Source organism: Bombina bombina, chromosome 1 (assembly GCF_027579735.1).
Source record: "Bombina bombina isolate aBomBom1 chromosome 1, aBomBom1.pri, whole genome shotgun sequence".
Taxonomy (NCBI): domain Eukaryota; kingdom Metazoa; phylum Chordata; class Amphibia; order Anura; family Bombinatoridae; genus Bombina; species Bombina bombina.
The window spans coordinates 363239352-363260279 of NC_069499.1; the positions used below are offsets into that span (position 1 = coordinate 363239352).

A 20928-nucleotide genomic window follows, 5' to 3' on the forward strand; every position below is an offset into this window, starting at 1 on the left:
ATAGAAAATTAGATAAGGAGAATCACATTGTAATGCTGAAAGCTCAGAGACTGCGAGCAGAAGAAATAGCCACCAAAAATAAAACTTTTCAAGATAACAAACTTAATATCTATGGAATGCATAGGTTCAAACAGAACCCCTTGAAGAACATTAAGAACTAAATTCAAACTCCAAGGAGGAGCAATTGGTCTAAACACAGGCTTGATTCTAGTCAAAGCCTGACAAAAGGATTGAACATCTGGAACATCTGCCAGACGTTTGTGTAGCAAAATAGATAGAGCAGAAATCTGCAGAACTTGCTGACAACCCTTTCTCCAATCCTTCTTGGAGAAAAGATAAAATACTAGGAATCCTAATCTTACTTTATGAGTAACCCTTGGACTCGCACTAATAAAGATATTTGCGCCATATCTTATGGTAAATTTTCCTAGTAACAGGTTTACGTGCCTGAATCAAAGTATCAATGACTGAATCAGAAAACCGTCGCTTAGATAAAATCAAGCGTTCAATCTCCAATCAGTCAGCTGTAGAGAAATTAGATGTGGATGATGGAAGGGTCCCTGAATGAGAAGGTCCTGCCTCAATGGAAGCTTCTACGGTGGTAGGGATGACATGTCCACCAGATCGGCATACCAAGTCCTGCGAGGCCACGCCGGTGCAATAAGAATCACAGAGGACCTCTCCTGTTTGACTCGAGCAATCACCCGGGGAAGGAGAGCAAATGGAGGGAACACAAAAGCTAGGTTGAACGACCAAGGCACCTATCATTTCGGCCTGAGGATCCCAGGACCTGGATCAGTATCTCGGAAGTTTGGCATTCTGACGAGACGCCATAAGATCCAGTTCCGGTCTGCCCCATCTGAGAATCAGGTCGGCAAAGACCTCTGGATGGAGTTCCCATTCCCCCGGATGAAACGTCTGTCTGCTCAAAAAATCCGCCTCCCAGTTGTCTACTCTTGGGATGTAGATTGCTGATAGATAGCAAGAGTGAGCTTCCGCCCACCGAATTATCTTGGATACTTCTGTCATCGCTAAGGAATTTCTTGTTCTTCCCTGATGATTGATGTAAGCCACAGTCGTGATGTTGTCCGACTGGAATCTGATGAATTTGGCAGAAGCTGAGGCCACGCCTGAAGCACATTGAATATTGCTCTCAACTACAGAATATTGATGGGAAGTAGAGACTTCGACCGATTCCACACACCCTGAGCCTTCAGGGAGTTCCAGACTGCACTCCACCCTACTAGGCTGGCGTCCGTTGTCACTATCACCCACGAGGGTCTGCGGAAACATGTCCCTTGGGACAGATGATCCTGCGACAACCACCAAAGAAGAGTCCCTTGGCTCCTGATCCAGATCTATTTGAGGAGACAAATTTGCATAATCTCCATTCCATTGTTTGAGCATGCTCAGTTGTAGAGGTCTGAGATAAAAACGAGCAAACGGAATGATGTCCATTGCCGCCACCATTAATCCAATTGCCTCCATGCACTGAGCCACTGACGGCCGAGGATTGGACTGAAGGGATCGGCATGTATTCAGAATCTTTAACTATCTGACTTCCATCAAAAAGATCTTCATAGATAGTCGATTAGAGTTCCCAGAAAAGGAACCCTTGTCTGTGGAATTAGTGAGCTCTTTTCTAGATTCACCTTCCACCCGTGAGTCCTCAGAAAGGACAGAACAATGTTGGTATGAAACTTCGTTAGTTGATAAGACGTTTGGTTCAGAATATCGTCCAGATAAGGCGCCACTGCAAAGCCCAACGGCCTGAGAACCGCCAGCAGAGACCCCAGGACCTTTGTGAAAATTCTGGGTGCTGTGGCCAGACCAAAAGGAAGGGCCACAAACTGAAAATGTTTGTCCAGAAAGGCAAACCTTAGGAACTTGTGATGATCTCTGTGGATAGGAATATGGAGATATGCATCCTTTAAATCCACGGTAATCCTATATTGACCCTCCTGGATCAATGGAAGAATTGTCCGAATAGTCTCCATCTTGAAAGATGGAATTCTGAGAAATTTGTTTAGACTTTTGGAGATTTAAAATGGGTCAGAAAGTTCCCTCCTTTTTGGGAACGAAAAAAGATTTGAGTAAAACCCCTGTCCCTGCTCCTGTATTGGAACGGGACAAATTACTCCCATGAAGGAGGTCTCTTACGCAACGTAAGAACGCCTCTCTTTTTATCTGGTCTACAGACAATCGTGAAAGAAGAAACCTTCCTCTGGGGAAGGAATTTTTGAACTCCAACTGATACCCTTGAGACACGATTTCCAGTGTCCAGGGATCCTGAACGTCTCTTATCCAAGCCTGGACAAAGAGAGAAAGTCTGCCCCCCCTACTAGATCCGGTCCCGGATTGGGGCCGCCCCTTCATGCTGTCTTGGTAGCAACAGCAGGCTTCTTGGGTTGTTTACACTTGTTCCAAGACTGGTTGGGTCTCCATGTGGGCTTGGCTTGCAAATAATTCCCTTCCTGTTTAGTGGAAGTAAATTTCAAAAGGAACGAAAATTACTCTGATGTCCCCTTTGCTTAGATGATTTATCTTGAGGGAGAAGGTGACCCTCAGAAATGATTTCCTTCAGGTCAGACCCGAATAGGGTCTTTCCTTTGAAAGGAATAGCCAAAAGCTTGGATTTAGAGGACACATCCGCAGACCAAGATTTTAACCATAAGGCTCTACATGCGAAGATGGAGAATCCCGAACTCTTAGCCACCAATCTGAAAGGAAGCATCCGTAATAAAAGAATTAGCTACCTTAAGGGCCTTAATTCTATCTTGTATTTCTTCCAAAGGAGTCTCAGTTCTAAGACTCTTCTAGGGCGTCAAACCAAAAAGCAGCTGCCGTCGTGACTGTTCCAATGCAGGATGCCGGTTGCAATAAAAACCCTTGATGAACATAGAGTTTTTTGAGAAGACCCTCCAACTTCTTATCCATGGGATCTTTGAAAGCACAACTGTCCTCGATAGGAATAGTCGTACGCTTCGCCAGAGTAGAAATAGCTCCCTCCACTTTAGGGATCGATTGCCAAGAGTCCCGAACGGTGTCAGCTATAAGTTACATTTTCTTAAAAATAGGGGAAGGGGAGAACGGGATACCCGGTCTTTCCCATTCCCTTGTAATAATGTCCGAAATTCTCTTAGGAACCGGAAAAACGTCAGAATAAGAAGGAACTTCCAAATATCTGTCTATCTTACACAATTTCTCTGATGGGACCACAATAGAGTCACAGTCCTCCAGAGTCATCAAAACCTCTCATAGCAACAGCCGAAGGTGTTCAAGCTTAAACCTGAAGGACATTACGTCTGAATCTGCCGGGGGCAATGCACTTCCTGAGTCAGACACTTCCCCCTCAGACAGAGCCTCCGTACCCCCCAATTCATAGCCCTGGGAGGGTACATCGGAGATCGCCTATGGGCCTCATTCCTACTGCGTTTGCCTTGCAATGCCGGCATGGGAGGGTCATGGGCCATCAAAGCATCAGAAGTCGTAGGGACCGCATGAGCCTCCTTCCTACTGCGTTTGCCTTGCAATGCTGGCAACTTAGATAAAACTTCTGAAAGGGTAGATGACATAACTGCAGCCATATCCTGCAGAGTGAATGAAGTAGACACCGTTGAAGAACACGGTGTCGCCTGAGCGGGCGTTAAAGGCTGTGACTGACGCTTGGGGAGAAAGTTGCGGCATACCCTGAATCTCATCAGTTTGAGAAACATCCTTAGATAAGTTTGCATTAAAGAAAATTTGTTCTTTTAACTGTAAAAGCCCTCTCAGTACATGAGGGACAAAAAGTAATAGGGGGCTCCACATTGGCATCTAAACACATAGAACACGTACTTTCCAGGTCAGCCATGACAAAAAACAAGCTATAGCAATATTGGTCGTGGTACTTTAATTAAAATTAGCAAGCAAGAACTTTGAGAAAACTTTACTGAAAAAAACAAGTGTACTATGTCTTCAAAATTTAAACCGTATAGTTTTTACTGCTCCGCAATAACAAGGAAGCACTATATGACTTTCAGTGGGTCTCCCTTATAAATGTACACTCAAACTATGCACGATGTTATAGGGACAAAAAAAACATAATTTATGTAAGAACTTACCTGATAAATTCATTTCTTTCATATTAACAAGAGTCCATGAGCTAGTGACGTATGGGATATACATTCCTACCAGGAGGGGCAAAGTTTCCCAAACCTTAAAATGCCTATAAATACACCCCTCACCACACCCACAAATCAGTTTAACGAATAGCCAAGAAGTGGGGTGATAAGAAAAAAAGCGCGAAGCATATAAAATAAGGAATTGGAATAATTGTGCTTTATACAAAAAAATCATAACCACCACAAAAAAGGGTGGGCCTCATGGACTCTTGTTAATATGAAAGAAATGAATTTATCAGGTAAGTTCTTACATAAATTATGTTTTCTTTCATGTAATTAACAAGAGTCCATGAGCTAGTGACGTATGGGATAATGACTACCCAAGATGTGGATCTTTCCACACAAGAGTCACTAGAGAGGGAGGGATAAAATAAAGACAGCCAATTCCTGCTGAAAATAATCCACACCCAAAATAAAGTTTAACAAAAAACATAAGCAGAAGATTCAAACTGAAACCGCTGCCTGAAGAACTTTTCTACCAAAAACTGCTTCAGAAGAAGAAAATACATCAAAATGGTAGAATTTAGTAAAAGTATGCAAAGAGGACCGAGTTGCTGCTTTGCAGATCTGGTCAACCGAAGCTTCATTCCTAAACGCCCAGGAAGTAGAAACTGACCTAGTAGAATGAGCTGTAATTCTTTGAGGCGGAATTTTACCCGACTCAACATAGGCAAGATGAATTAAAGATTTCAACCAAGATGCCAAAGAAATGGCAGAAGCTTTCTGGCCTTTCCTAGAACCGGAAAAGATAACAAATAGACTAGAAGTCTTACGGAAAGATTTCGTAGCTTCAACATAATATTTCAAAGCTCTAACAACATCCAAAGAATGCAATGATTTCTCCTTAGAATTCTTAGGATTAGGACATAATGAAGGAACCACAATTTCTCTACTAATGTTGTTGGAATTCACAACTTTAGGTAAAAATTCAAAAGAAGTTCGCAACACCGCCTTATCCTGATGAAAAATCAGAAAAGGAGACTCACACGAAAGAGCAGATAATTCAGAAACTCTTCTAGCAGAAGAGATGGCCAAAAGGAACAAAACTTTCCAAGAAAGTAATTTAATGTCCAATGAATGCATAGGTTCAAACGGAGGAGCTTGAAGAGCTCCCAAAACCAAATTCAAACTCCATGGAGGAGAAATTGACTTAATGACAGGTTTTATACGAACCAAAGCTTGTACAAAACAATGAATATCAGGAAGAATAGCAATCTTTCTGTGAAAAAGAACAGAAAGAGCGGAGATTTGTCCTTTCAAAGAACTCGCGGACAAACCCTTATCTAAACCATCCTGAAGAAACTGTAAAATTCTCGGTATTCTAAAAGAATGCCAAGAAAAATGATGAGAAAGACACCAAGAAATATAAGTCTTCCAGACTCTATAATATATCTCTCGAGATACAGATTTACGAGCCTGTAACATAGTATTAATCACGGAGTCAGAGAAACCTCTATGACCAAGAATCAAGCGTTCAATCTCCATACCTTTAAATTTAAGGATTTCAGATCCGGATGGAAAAAAGGACCTTGAGACAGAAGGTCTGGTCTTAACGGAAGAGTCCATGGTTGGCAAGATGCCATCCGGACAAGATCCGCATACCAAAACCTGTGAGGCCATGCCGGAGCTATTAGCAGAACAAACGAGCATTCCCTCAGAATCTTGGAGATTACTCTTGGAAGAAGAACTAGAGGCGGAAAGATATAGGCAGGATGATACTTCCAAGGAAGTGATAATGCATCCACTGCCTCCGCCTGAGGATCCCGGGATCTGGACAGATACCTGGGAAGTTTCTTGTTTAGATGAGAGGCCATCAGATCTATCTCTGGGAGCCCCCACATTTGAACAATCTGAAGAAATACCTCTGGGTGAAGAGACCATTCGCCCGGATGCAACGTTTGGCGACTGAGATAATCCGCTTCCCAATTGTCTACACCTGGGATATGAACCGCAGAGATTAGACAGGAGCTGGATTCCGCCCAAACCAAAATTCGAGATACTTCTTTCATAGCCAGAGGACTGTGAGTCCCTCCTTGATGATTGATGTATGCCACAGTTGTGACATTGTCTGTCTGAAAACAAATGAACGATTCTCTCTTCAGAAGAGGCCAAAACTGAAGAGCTCTGAAAACTGCACGGAGTTCCAAGATATTGATCGGTAATCTCACCTCCTGAGATTCCCAAACTCCTTGTGCCGTCAGAGATCCCCACACAGCTCCCCAACCTGTGAGACTTGCATCTGTTGAAATTACAGTCCAGGTCGGAAGAACAAAAGGAGCCCCCTGAATTAAACGATGGTGATCTGTCCACCACGTTAGAGAGTGCCGAACAATCGGTTTTAAAGATATTAATTGATATATCTTCGTGTAATCCCTGCACCATTGGTTCAGCATACAGAGCTGAAGAGGTCGCATGTGAAAACGAGCAAAGGGGATCGCGTCCGATGCAGCAGTCATAAGACCTAGAATTTCCATGCATAAGGCTACCGAAGGGAATGATTGAGACTGAAGGTTTCGACAGGCTGTAATCAATTTTAGACGTCTCTTGTCTGTTAAAGACAAAGTCATGGACACTGAATCTATCTGGAAACCCAGAAAGGTTACCCTTGTTTGAGGAATCAAAGAACTTTTTGGTAAATTGATCCTCCAACCATGATCTTGAAGAAACAACACAAGTCGATTCGTATGAGACTCTGCTAAATGTAAAGACGGAGCAAGTACCAAGATATCGTCCAAATAAGGAAATACCACAATACCCTGTTCTCTGATTACAGACAGAAGGGCACCGAGAATCTTTGTGAAAATTCTTGGAGCTGTAGCAAGGCCAAATGGTAGAGCCACAAATTGGTAATGCTTGTCTAGAAAAGAGAATCTCAGGAACTGATAATGATCTGGATGAATCGGAATATGCAGATATGCATCCTGTAAATGTATTGTGGACATATAATTCCCTTGCTGAACAAAAGGCAATATAGTCCTTACAGTTACCATCTTGAACGTTGGTATCCTTACATAACGATTCAATAATTTTAGATCCAGAACTGGTCTGAAGGAATTCTCCTTCTTTGGTACAATGAAGAGATTTGAATAAAACCCCATCCCCTGTTCCGGAACTGGAACTGGCATAATTACTCCAGCCAACTCTAGATCTGAAACACAATTCAGAAATGCTTGAGCTTTCACTGGATTTACTGGGACATGGGAAAGAAAAAATCTCTTTGCAGGAGGTCTCATCTTGAAACCAATTCTGTACCCTTCTGAAACAATGTTCTGAATCCAAAGATTGTGAACAGAACTGATCCAAATTTCTTTGAAAAAACGTAACCTGCCCCCTACCAGCTGAACTGGAATGAGGGCCGTACCTTCATGTGAACTTAGAAGCAGGCTTTGCCTTTCTAGCAGGCTTGGATTTATTCCAGACTGGAGATGGTTTCCAAACTGAAACTGCTCCTGAGGACGAAGGATCAGGCTTTTGTTCTTTGTTGAAACGAAAGGAACGAAAACGATTGTTAGCCCTGTTTTTACCTTTAGACTTTTTATCCTGTGGTAAAAAAAAAAGTTCCTTTCCCACCAGTAACAGTTGAAATAATAGAATCCAACTGAGAACCAAATAATTTGTTTCCCTGGAAAGAAATGGAAAGTAGAGTTGATTTAGAAGCCATATCAGCATTCCAAGTCTTAAGCCATAAAGCTCTTCTGGCTAAGATAGCCAGAGACATAAATCTAACATCAACTCTAATAATATCAAAAATGGCATCACAGATGAAATTATTAGCATGCTGGAGAAGAATAATAATATCATGAGAATCACGATTTGTTACTTGTTGCGCTAGAGTTTCCAACCAAAAAGTTGAAGCTGCAGCAACATCAGCCAATGATATAGCAGGTCTAAGAAGATTACCTGAACATAGATAAGCTTTTCTTAGAAAAGATTCAATTTTTCTATCTAAAGGATCCTTAAACGAGGTACCATCTGATGTAGGAATGGTAGTACGTTTAGCAAGGGTAGAAATAGCCCCATCAACTTTAGGGATTTTGTCCCAAAATTCTAATCTGTCAGGCGGAACAGGATATAATTGCTTAAAACGTTTAGAAGGAGTAAATGAATTACCCAATCTATCCCATTCCTTAGCAATTACTGCAGAAATAGCATTAGGAACAGGAAAGACTTCTGGAATAACCGCAGGAGCTTTAAAAACCTTATCCAAACGTATAGAATTAGTATCAAGAGGACTAGAATCCTCTATTTCTAAAGCAATTAGTACTTCTTTAAGTAAAGAGCGAATAAATTCCATCTTAAATAAATATGAAGATTTATCAGCATCAATCTCTGAGACAGAATCCTCTGAACCAGAAGAGTCCAAAGAATCAGAATGATGGTGTTCATTTAAAAATTCATCTGTAGAGAGAGAAGATTTAAAAGACTTTTTACGTTTACTAGAAGGAGAAATAACAGACAAAGCCTTCTTTATGGATTCAGAAACAAAATCTCTTATGTTATCAGGAACATTCTGCACCTTAGATGTTGAGGGAACTGCAACAGGCAATGGTACATCACTAAAGGAAATATTATCTGCATTAACAAGTTTGTCATGACATTTAATACAAACAACAGCTGGAGGAATAGCTACCAAAAGTTTACAGCAGATACACTTAGCTTTGGTAGATCCAGCAGGCAGAGGTTTTCCTGTAGTATCTTCTGGCTCAGATGCAACGTGAGACATCTTGCAATATGTAAGAGAAAAAACAACATATAAAGCAAAATAGATCAAATTCCTTATAAGACAGTTTCAGGAATGGGAAAAAAATGCCAAACATCAAGCTTCTAGCAACCAGAAGCAAATGAAAAATGAGACTGAAATAATGTGGAGACAAAAACGACGCCCATATTTTTTGGCGCCAAATAAGACGCCCACATTATTTGGCGCCTAAATGCTTTTGGCGCCAAAAATGACGCCACATCCGGAACGCCGACATTTTTGGCGCAAAATAACGTCAAAAAAATGACGCAACTTCCGGCGACACGTATGACGCCGGAAACGAATTTTTGCGCCAAAAAAGTCCGCGCCAAGAATGACGCAATAAAATGAAGCATTTTCAGCCCCCGCGAGCCTAACAGCCCACAGGGAAAAAGTCAAATTTTTGAGGTAAGAAAAATATGATAATTAAAGCATAATCCCAAATATGAAACTGACTGTCTGGAAATAAGGAAAGTTGAACATTCTGAGTCAAGGCAAATAAATGTTTGAATACATATATTTAGAACTTTATAAATAAAGTGCCCAACCATAGCTTAGAGTGTAACAGAAAATAAGACTTACTTACCCCAGGACACTCATCTACATGTTTGTAGAAAGCCAAACCAGTACTGAAACGAGAATCAGTAGAGGAAATGGTAAATATAAGAGTATATCGTCGATCTGAAAAGGGAGGTAAGAGATGAATCTCTACGACCGATAACAGAGAACCTTATGAAATAGACCCCGTAGAAGGAGATCACTGCATTCAATAGGCAATACTCTCCTCACATCCCTCTGACATTCACTGCACGCTGAGAGGAAAACCGGGCTCCAACTTGCTGCGGAGCGCATATCAACGTAGAATCTAGCACAAACTTACTTCACCACCTCCCTTGGAGGCAAAGTTTGTAAAAACTGATTTGTGGGTGTGGTGAGGGGTGTATTTATAGGCATTTTAAGGTTTGGGAAACTTTGCCCCTCCTGGTAGGAATGTATATCCCATACGTCACTAGCTCATGGACTCTTGTTAATTACATGAAAGAAATAGCACTTGCACCTCGCCACAGCTCTGCTGCAGCGCCTACCTGCCCCCAACAAGTCACTTAGTAGCACTCCGTGAACAGCGCCTAAGACCGCTTGTGAGATTACAGACACAACCCAACCTAGGTCACACTGGAGCCTCTAGCCATGCAGCCGTAAGTTCAGGATCCGGATATCAATTGCGCGGCTAAGTGCTAAGACCCGCCCATCGTGGGCAGAACTAACTTCCCCTGGACAGTACCGCATGGGGAATAAATATGTCGGTAACATAAAGCAATCTAAAGCAAGTGTACCACGAACCACCTAAGCGCCCCTTCAAACACACAACCTGTCCTGCCATAGACTTAGTCACAGATAAGGTTAGGTCCCTAGGGTAAAAACCCATGATCTCCCAGCGTCAAGCTCAAACACTCTGTCATGCTATCCCCGGTCTAATAATATATTATAGTCCCTTGATAGCACAGCTGAATTTCAGCACACCTTATAAACAGGGTAGACCCATGCACACTCTTTATGTTCCAGATCAAATTGATTACCCCCTCCCGGTATAGGGAATAAATGCCAGTCTGTTCTGAGTTACTCAGTCTCCCCAGAAGCAAACGACTACACACACCTTAATGCTGAGCGCAGCATGAATTTGTCCCACATCATGAAGGTGTTCTTGTCATCACCTCCAACAGATCTGTGGGAACAAACAGGGTCTTAGAAAATATCTGCTAAGACCATCAGCAGGGCAGCCGACAGTATGGGAGTCGCAGAAGGAATGAAAATCTCTCCAGTCCCCATTGCTGAGAAGCTTGTAGCTCTAGCCCTGAATAAAATAGCACACACTGGTACCATTTAAAAATAATAAACTCTTGATTGAAGAATCTAAACTAACACCTCACTTTACCTATTCCTATCACTAACACAGACAAAGAGAATGACTGGAGTGGGAGGGAAGGGAGGAGCTATATATACAGCTCTGCTGTGGTGCTCTTTGCCTCCTCCTGCTGACCAGGAGGCGATATCCCATAAGGATGAAATCCGTGGACTCGTCGTATCTTGTAAAAGAAAACGTATTTACATAAATCAAGTGTACGAGAGAAAACAATTAGTAGTTCCATGTTAGACACATGACTTATCAAGGCACAAAGCTCTTAACATGTCATTTAACTATCAAGACCTGCACAATTAATTTTAATATAGTGTTAATGTTAACGAGTTAGGGTCAATATTACTGAGGTCTTCTAAAACGTAACAAACTACAAAAATGACCTCCTACAAAGCAAACTTAAACGTAAACAAGTACAGCAGCCTTGGCTATATGCCATCTAAAATTTTCCTGTGGTTAGCCAGATATAGGTTTTATAAATAAAACATACTTACATAGTGTACAAGTCTATGGATGACTTTCTCTATGATCTGCTTCCGATTAATTAATTCTTCTTCAGAGTCTATTTCAGCCTCTATTTCTTTTAAGTACCAATTAATAAGGCCACTCTTCTTTTGTGAAGAATCCTCTTCATCTGCAAAGGAGACATTAAAATGGTTTATAGTGTTAAAACTATCCTTAGAGCAAAATGTATCTTCAATGCAGGCAGACAGGTTTACAAGTAGTGAACCTGACCGCCTGCAATGCTGCATCACATGGTGAAATTTAACATTACACAAGGAGCAATGCAATGCCGCTTCCACAATCCTGCGTCATCAATTGGGCAAAAGGAGGGCATGCCAGTTACCCTGAACAAGCAAGTGTTGGGATGATTGATCTTGCCAACTCTGAGGTGGTGGGGAGGCAAAAGAATCAGTTTCTGCTTCTTAAATATCTTGTTGCAGGCTCACACTCCGCATAGCCTCAAAAGCTGCAAATGCAGTTTCATAGATTTACCCCTTAGTAATGATAATATATGTATGTAGATATACAAACCTTCACGTTTTCTTAGCTGAAGGACAAGCAAGTTTGATATCCGCTTATATTCAGCAAAGCTGAGACGTAGTGAGGGCTTTGCAGTTTCCTTTATTTCATCATCTGTATGATCGATGACTCCATTTTCATGACCATTTATACCATTCGGTATAGCAGCATCACCTAGGACATTTTAAATATTAGCTTTATTATTCACACTTATTACCAAGCAGGTATTATGTTATTATAACTGCATCATACCATTTATTTGAGGCTGCTCTTCTATTTCATGTTCATCTTCTTGGTCCAAGTTAACATCTGGGGTCTCAACTCTTATGATAGACTTGTTTATTAACCGAAATGCTTCTTTTACATGTTTTGGTTGTACCTGTATAAAATAATAGAATTGCAGTTAAGTAAATACACATTTATCTAAAAACATGCTTATTCTGGGATTTAAGTTACACTTTATATTTATAAAAACAAAATTTATGCTTACCTGATAAATTTTTTTTCTTTGATACGGTGCGTCCACGGATTATCATCAATTACTGTTAAGAATATCACTCCTGGCCAGCAGGAAGAGGCAAAGAGCACAACAGCAAAGCTGTTAAGTATCACTTCCCTACCCACAAACCCCAGTCACTCGACCAAAGGAAAGGAGAAAAGGAAATAACACAAGGTGCAGAGGTGCCTGAGGTTTATATACCAAAAAACTATCTTAAAAAATAGGACGGGCCGTGGACTCACCGTGTCAAGAAATAAATACATTTATCAGGTAAGCATAAATTTCGTTGTCTAATGACACTGAGTCCACAGATTATCATCAATTACTGTTGGGAATCAATACCCAAGCTAGAGGACACCGATAAGGGAGGGACAAGACAGGTAACCTAAACAGAAGGCACCACTGCTTGAAGAACCCTTCTCCCAAAAGAAGCCTCAGCAGAAGCAAAACAATTTTATAAAAAATTTAGAAAAAGTAAATATATGCTTACCTGATACGAAGAGTCCACGGATTCATCCTTTACTTGTGGGATATTATCCTCCTGCTAACAGAAAGTGGCAAAGAGCACCACAGCAGAGCTGTCTATATAGCTCCTCCCTTAGCTCCACCCCCCAGTCATTCGACCGAAGGTACAGGAAGAAAAAAGGGAGAAACTAAAAAGGTGCAGAGGTGACTGAAGTTTAAAATAAAAAAAATATAATCTGTCTTAAAATGACAGGGCGGGCCGTGGACTCGTCGTATCATAGAAGAAATTAATTTATTAGGTAAGCATAAATTTACTTTTCTTCTATAAGATTACGACAAGTCCACGGATTCATCCTTTACTTGTGGGATACAATACCAAAGCTATAGGACACGGATGAACGGGAGGGACAAGACAAATGCCTAAACAGAAGGCACCACTGCTTGAAGAATTTTTCTCCCAAAAATAGCCTCAGAAGAAGCAAAAGTATCAAATTTGTAAAATTTGTAAAAGGTATGAAGTGAAGACCAAGTCGCAGCCTTACAAATCTGTTCAACAGAAGCATCATTTTTAAAAGCCCATGTGGAAGCCACCGCTCTAGTAGAGTGAGCTGTAATTCTTTCAGGAGGCTGCTGTCCAGCAGTCTCGTATGCCAAATGGATGATGCTTTTCAGCCAAAAATAAAGAGAGGTAGCCGTAGATTTTTGACCTCTACGCTTTCCAGAATAGACAACAAACAGAGAAGATGTTTGAAGTTTTACTTGCAAGTGACCAAAGATTTACGTCAAAGCACGAACCACGTCCAAGTTGTGAAACAGACGCTCCTTCTTAGAGGAAGGATTAGGACACTGGGAAGGAACAACAATTTCCTGATTAATATTCTTATTAGTAACAACCTTAGGAAGAAATCCAGGTTTGGTACGCAAAACCACCTTATCAGAAAGATAAACAAGATAAGGCGAGTCGCATTGCAATGCAGATAGTTCAGAAACTCTTCGAGCCGAAGAGATAGCAACTAAAAACAGAACTTTCCAAGATAGAAGCTTAATATCTATGGAATGCATAGGTTCAAACGGAACCCCTTGAAGAAAACACAGGCTTGATTCTAACTAAAGCCTGACAAAACGACTGAACGTCTGGAACATCTGCCAGACGCTTGTGCAGTCAAATTGATAAAGCAGATATCTGTCCCTTTAGGGAACTAGCTGATAACCCCTTCTCCAATCCTTCTTGGAGAAAGGACAAAATCCTAGGAATCCTGATCTTACTCCATGAGTAGCCTTTGGATTCACACCAATAAAGATATTTACGCCATATCTTATGATAAATTTTCCTAGTAACAGGCTTTCGAGCCTGAATCAAGGTCTCTATGACCGACTCAGAGAATCCCCGCTTGGATAAAATCAAGCGTTCAATCTCCAGGTAGTCAGCCGCAGAGTAACTATATTTGGATGCTGGAACGGACCTTGAATAAGAAGGTCCTGTCTCAGTGGCATTGTCCATGGTGGTAGAGATGACATGCCCACCAGGTCTGCATACCAAGTCCTGCATGGCCACGCAGGTGCTATCAAAATCACCGAAGCTCTCTCCTGTTTGATTCTGGCAATCAGATGAGGGAGGAGAGGAAATGGTGGAAACACATAAGCCAAGTTGAACGACCAAGGTACTGCTAGAGCATCTATCAGTACTGCTTGAGGATCCCTTGATCTGGACCCGTAGCAAGGAAGTTTGGCGTTCTGACGAGACGCCATCAGATCCAATTCTGGTGTGCCCCATTGATGAATCAATTGTGCAAACACCTCCGGATGGAGTTCCCACTCCACCGGATGAAAAAAGTCTGACGACTTAGAAAATCCGCTTCCCAGTTCTACACTCCTGGGATATAGATTGCTGATAGATGGCAAGAGTGAGTCTCTGCCCATCAAATTATTTTGGAAACCTCTATCATCACTAGAGAACTCTTTGTTCCCCCCTGATGATTGATATATGCTACAGTCGTGATATTGTCCGACTGGAATCTTATGAATCTGGCCGAAGCCAGCTGAGGCCACGCCTGAAGAGCGTTGAATATCGCTCTCAGTTCTAGAATATTTATTGGAAGGAGAGCCTCCTCCTGAGTCCACACACCCTGTGCTTTCAGGGAATTCCAGACTGCACCCCAGCCCAATAGGCTGGCGTCCGTCGTCACTATGACCCATGCTGGGACAAATGATCCTGTGACAACCATCAAAGAAGAGAGTCTCTGGTCTCTTGATCCAGATTTATCTGAGGAGATAAATCCGCATAATCCCCATTCCACTGATTGAGCATGCATAGTTGCAGTGGTCTGAGATGCAAGCGAGCAAACGGAACTATGTCCATTGCCGCTACCATTAGTCCGATTACCTCCATAGACTGAGCCACTGAAGGCCGAGGAATGGAATGAAGAGCTCGGCAGGTGGTTAAAATCTTTGATTTCCTGACCTTCGTCAGAAAAATGTTCATGTCTACCGAATCTATCAGAGTTCCCAGGAATGGAACTCTTTTTTATGTTCACCTTCCACCCGTGAGATCTTAGAAAAGCCAACACGATGTCCGTGTGAGATTTGGCTAGTTGGTAAGATGACGCCTGAATTAAGATATCGTCCAGATAAAGCGCCACTGCTATGCCCCGTGGTCTTAGAACCGCCAGAAGGGACCCTAGCACCTTTGTGAAAATTCTGGGAGCTGTGGCCAACCCGAAGGGAAGAGCCACAATCTGGTAATGCTTGTCCAGAAAGGCAAACCTGAGAAACTGGTGATGATCCTTGTGGATAGGGATGTGCAGATATGCATCCTTTAAATCCACGGTGGTCATATATTGACCCTCCTGGATCATTGGTAAAATAGTCCGAATGGTCTCCATCTTGAAGGATGGGACTCTGAGGACTTTGTTTAGGATCTTGAGATCTAAAATTGGTCTGAAGGTTCCCTCTTTCTTGGGAACCACAAACAGATTGGAGTAAAACCCCTGCCCCTGTTCTGTTTTTGGAACTGGGCAGATTACTCCCATGGTATATAGGTCTTCTACACAGTGTAAGAACGCCTCTTTTTGTCTGGTTTACAGACTATCGAGAAAGATGGAATCTCCCCCTTGGAGGAGAATCTTTGAAGTCTAGAAGATACCCCTGGGTCACAATTTCTAAAGCCCATGAGTCCTGAACGTCTCTTGCCCAAGCCTGAGCAAAGAGAGAAAGTCAGCCCCCTACTAGATCCTGTCCCGGATCGGGGGCTGCCCCTTCATGCCGTCTTGGTGGCAGCCGCAGGCTTCTTGGCCTGTTTACCTTTGTTCCAAGTCTGGTTAGGTCTACAGACTGACCTGGATTCAGCAAAATTCCCCTCCTGCTTTGCAGCAGGGGAGGAGGTAGAGGGACCACCTTTGAAGTTTCGAAAGGAACAAAAATTATTTTGTTTGGTCCTCATCTTATTTGTCTTATCCTGAGGAAGGGCATGGCCTTTTCCTCCAGTGATGTCTGAAATGATCTCTTTCAGTTCAGGCCCGAATAGGGTCTTACCCTTGAAAGGGATGGCTAAAAGCTTAGATTTTGATGACATGTCAGCAGACCAGGACTTAAGCCATAACGCTCTACGCGCTAAAATGGCAAAACCTGAATTCTTTGCCGCTAATTTAGCCAGTTGAAAAGCGGCATCTGTAATGAAAGAATTAGCTAGCTTGAGAGCCCTAATTCTATCCAGAATATCATCTAATGGGGTCTCAACCTGAAGAGCCTCCTCTAGAGCCTCGAACCAAAAAGCAGCTGCAGTAGTTACAGGTACAATGCACGCAATAGGTTGAAGAAGAAAACCTTGATGAATAAATATTTTCTTAAGAAGACCCTCTAATTTTTTATCCATAGGATCTTTGAAAGCACAACTGTCCTCAATAGGTATAGTTGTACGCTTAGCCAAGGTAGAAACAGCTCCCTCCACCTTAGGGACCATCTGCCACGAATCCCGCATGGTGTCTGATATGGGAAACATTTTCTTAAAAGTAGGAGGGGGAGAAAACGGAATAACTAGCTATCCCACTCCTTAGTAACAATGTCCGAAATCCTCTTAGGGACCGGAGTGTAAGCAGGAACCTCTAGATATCTATCCATTTTACACAATTTCTCTGGAATTACAATAGGGTCACAATATTTCCAGAGTCGCTAAAACCTCCCTGAGCAACAAGCGGAGGTGTTCTAGTTTAAATTTAAAAGCCGTCATATCCGAGTCTGTCTGAGGGAACATCTTTCCTGAATCAGTAATCTCTCCCTCAGACAGCAAATCCCTCACCCAACTCAGAACATTGTGAGGGTACATCGGATATGACTAATAAAGCGTCAGAGGGCTCAGCATTGACTCACACCAGACCTACTGCGCTTCCCCTGCAACCCAGGCAGCTTAGATAAAACCTCTGTGAGGGTAGTATTCATAACTGCGGCCATATCTTGCAGGTTGAAAGAATTAGATGCACTAGAAGTACTTGGCGTTGCTTGTGCGGGCGTTAATGGTTGTGACACTTGGGGAGAATTAGATGGCATAACCTGATTCCCTTCTGACTGAGAATCATCCTGCGACATACTTTTATCAGCTAAAATATGTTCTTTGGAATTTATTGCCCTTTCAGTGCATGAGGGACACTCAGTGCATGAGGGACACATTTTAAGTGGGGGTTCCACAATGGCTTCCAAACACATTCAACATTGGCTTTCCTCAATGTCAGACATGTTAAACAGGCTAGTAATGACCACAAACAGGCTTGAAAACACTTTATTTAGTGAAAAAATAACAATCTTAAAAAAAAAAAAATGGTACTGCGCCTTTAAGAGAAAAAAAAAGCATACACTTTTTGCAAAACTGCTTTAAAATAATCAAATTGTTTCAATTTTTGACATAAGTATTCAAATAATGCAGCTGTTTGCCCCACAAGGAAAGGAACACTTAACCCTTACTGAAAAAAAAAACGTATAATTAATAAACTTTTAAATCCGGAAAAAACACCCCCTGCATCTCGCCACAGCCCTGCTGTGGCGCCTACCTGCCCTTAGGGATCTGGAAAACAGGGTTAAAGCTTCGATTTGGCCCAATATTCTCACAAGGGCCCACCGGAGTTGGAGCTTGCCTGTCAAATACAACTGCGCAACTGAGGCGTGAAAATAGGCCCCGCCCATCTCACTTGATATCTCTCAGTCCAAATGAACCGCACCAGAGCGGTCTCAAACTAGCCATGTGGGTTCCTAAACCCAAAAAGAAGCTAAGTGTACCCTCTTATTACAGCCTCAAAAACGTTCCTGATGTAATAAATATTTTCTTGCCAAAAAACGTTATCAGCACTCCCAGTTAAAAAAACGTTTGCCCACAAACATTCAAACTCAGTGTCAACCATTTTTTCTTAGCACCTATATGCAAGCTTAGTAATACCCCTCTTCTCTTAGGATTACTGCTTACCCTTACCCTCATGGGGATACTGTCAGCCAATTCTGAAATACCACAGTCTCTCCAGAAAAAAATGACTGAACATACCTCACTGCTTATAGCATGAAAAACGTTCCTCACACTGAAGTTTCTTAAGCACTCCTCAGCCATTCTGTGGGAACTGCTCTGGATCTTAGTGACAATGCTAAGAACATCAGCCTCCAGGCAGAAGTCTTCATCCATCTGCTGCCTGAGAGAAAATAGTACACACCGGTACCATTTAAAATAAAAAACTCTTGCATGAAGAAAATAAAAACAGAATTTATGTTTACCTGATAAATTACTTTCTCCAACGGTGTGTCCGGTCCACGGCGTCATCCTTACTTGTGGGATATTCTCCTCCCCAACAGGAAATGGCAAAGAGCCCAGCAAAGCTGGTCACATGATCCCTCCTAGGCTCCGCCTTCCCCAGTCATTCGACCGACGTAAAGGAGGAATATTTGCATAGGAGAAATCATATGATACCGTGGTGACTGTAGTTAAAGAAAATAAATCATCAGACCTGATTAAAAAAAAACCAGGGCGGGCCGTGGACCGGACACACCGTTGGAGAAAGTAATTTATCAGGTAAACATAAATTCTGTTTTCTCCAACATAGGTGTGTCCGGTCCACGGCGTCATCCTTACTTGTGGGAACCAATACCAAAGCTTTAGGACACGGATGATGGGAGGGAGCAAATCAGGTCACCTAGATGGAAGGCACCACGGTTTGCAAAACCTTTCTCCCAAAAATAGCCTCAGAAGAAGCAAAAGTATCAAATTTGTAAAATTTGGTAAAAGTGTGCAGTGAAGACCAAGTCGCTGCCTTACATATCTGATCAACAGAAGCATCGTTCTTAAAGGCCCATGTGGAAGCCACGGCCCTAGTGGAATGAGCTGTGATTCTTTCAGGAGGCTGCCGTCCGGCAGTCTCATAAGCCAATCTGATGATGCTTTTAAGCCAAAAAGATAGAGAGGTAGAAGTTGCTTTTTGACCTCTCCTTTTACCAGAATAAACAACAAACAAGGAAGATTTTTGTCTGAAATCCTTTGTAGCATCTAAATAGAATTTTAGAGCACGGACAACGTCCAAATTGTGTAACAAACGTTCCTTCTATGAAACTGGATTCGGACACAAAGAAGGTACAACTATATCCTGGTTAATATTTTTGTTGGAAACAACCTTCGGAAGAAAACCAGGCTCAGTACGTAAAAACCACCTTATCTGCATGGACCAGATAGGGCGGAGAACACTGCAGAGCAGATAACTCAGAAACTCTTCTAGCGGAAGAAATTGCAACCTAAAACAAAACTTTCCAAGATAATAACTTAATATCTACGGAATGTAAGGGTTCAAACGGAACCCCTTGAAGAACTGAAAGAACTAGATTAAGACTCCAGGGAAGAGTCAAAGGTCTGTAAACAGGCTTGATTCTAACCAGAGCCTGAACAAACGCTTAAACGTCTGGCACAGCTGCCAGCCTTTTGTGAAGTAAAACAGATAAAACAGAGATCTGTCCCTTCAGAGAACTCGCAGAAAATCCTTTCTCCAAACCTTCTTGTAGAAAGGAAAGAAACTTAGGAATTTTTATCTTGTTCCATGGGAATCCTTTAGATTCACACCAACAGATATATTTTTTCCATATTTTATGGTAAATTTTTCTAGTTACAGGCTTTCTAGCCTGAATAAGAGTATCTATTACAGAATCTGAAAACCCACGCTTTGATAAAATCAAGCGTTCAAACTCCAAGCAGTCAGTTGGAGGAAAACCAGATTCGGATGTTCGAATGGACCCTGAATAAGAAGGTCCTGTCTCAAAGGTAGCTTCCATGGTGGAGCCGATGATACATTCACCAGGTCTGCATACCAAGTCCTGCGTGGCCACACAGGAACTATCAAGGTCACCGAAGCCCTCTCCAGATTGATCCTGGCTACCAGCCTGGGAATGAGAGGAAACGGTGGGAATACATAAGCTAGGTTGAAGATCCAAGGTGCTACTATTGTATCCAATAGAGTCGCCTTGGGATCCCTGGATTTGGACCCGTAACAAGGGACCATGAAGTTCTGACGAGAGGCCATCAGAACCATGTCTGGAATGCCCCATAATTGAGTTATTTGGGCAAAGATTTCCAGATGGAGTTCCCACTCCCCCGGATGCTCCTCCATCGCCAGGGAACTCCTTGTTACCCCCTGATGGTTGATATATGTAACAGTCGTCATGATGTCTGATTGAAACCTTATGAATTTGGCCTTTGCTAGTCGAGGCCAAGCCTTGAGAGCATTGAATATCGCTCTCAGTTCCATTATGTTTATCGGGAGAAGAGAGTCTTCCCGAAACCATAGACCCTGAGTTTTCAGGGGTTCCCAGACCGCGCCCCAGCCCACCAGACTGGCGTCTGTCGTGACAATGACCTATTCTGGTCTGCGGAAGCTCATTCCCTGTGACAGGTTGTCCAGGGTCAGCCACCAACGGAGTGAATCTCTGGTTATTTGATCTACTTGTATCGTCGGAGACAAGTCTGTATAGTCCCCATTCCACTGTCTGAGCATGCCCAGGTGCAATGGTCTTAGATGAATTCGTGCAAAAGGAACTATGTCCATTGCCGCAACCATCAAACCTATTACTTCCATGGACTGCGCTATGGAAGGAAGAAGAACAGAATGAAGTA

At 42.3% G+C, this 20928-nt stretch overlaps 1 protein-coding gene across 1 annotated transcript in view; it reads right to left on the reverse strand.

Annotated features, from left to right (window-relative positions):
* The window catches only part of MCM6 (minichromosome maintenance complex component 6), a 145026-nt gene that overhangs the window by 18422 nt on the left and 105676 nt on the right, over nt 1–20928 (reverse strand). The window contains exons 14-16 of the mRNA XM_053698252.1: nt 12092–12218; nt 11852–12013; nt 11311–11450 (exon numbers count right to left, since the gene is read on the reverse strand). Coding sequence (XP_053554227.1) covers nt 11311–11450; nt 11852–12013; nt 12092–12218 — 429 coding nt within the window. The remainder of the gene's footprint in view (nt 1–11310; nt 11451–11851; nt 12014–12091; nt 12219–20928) is intronic.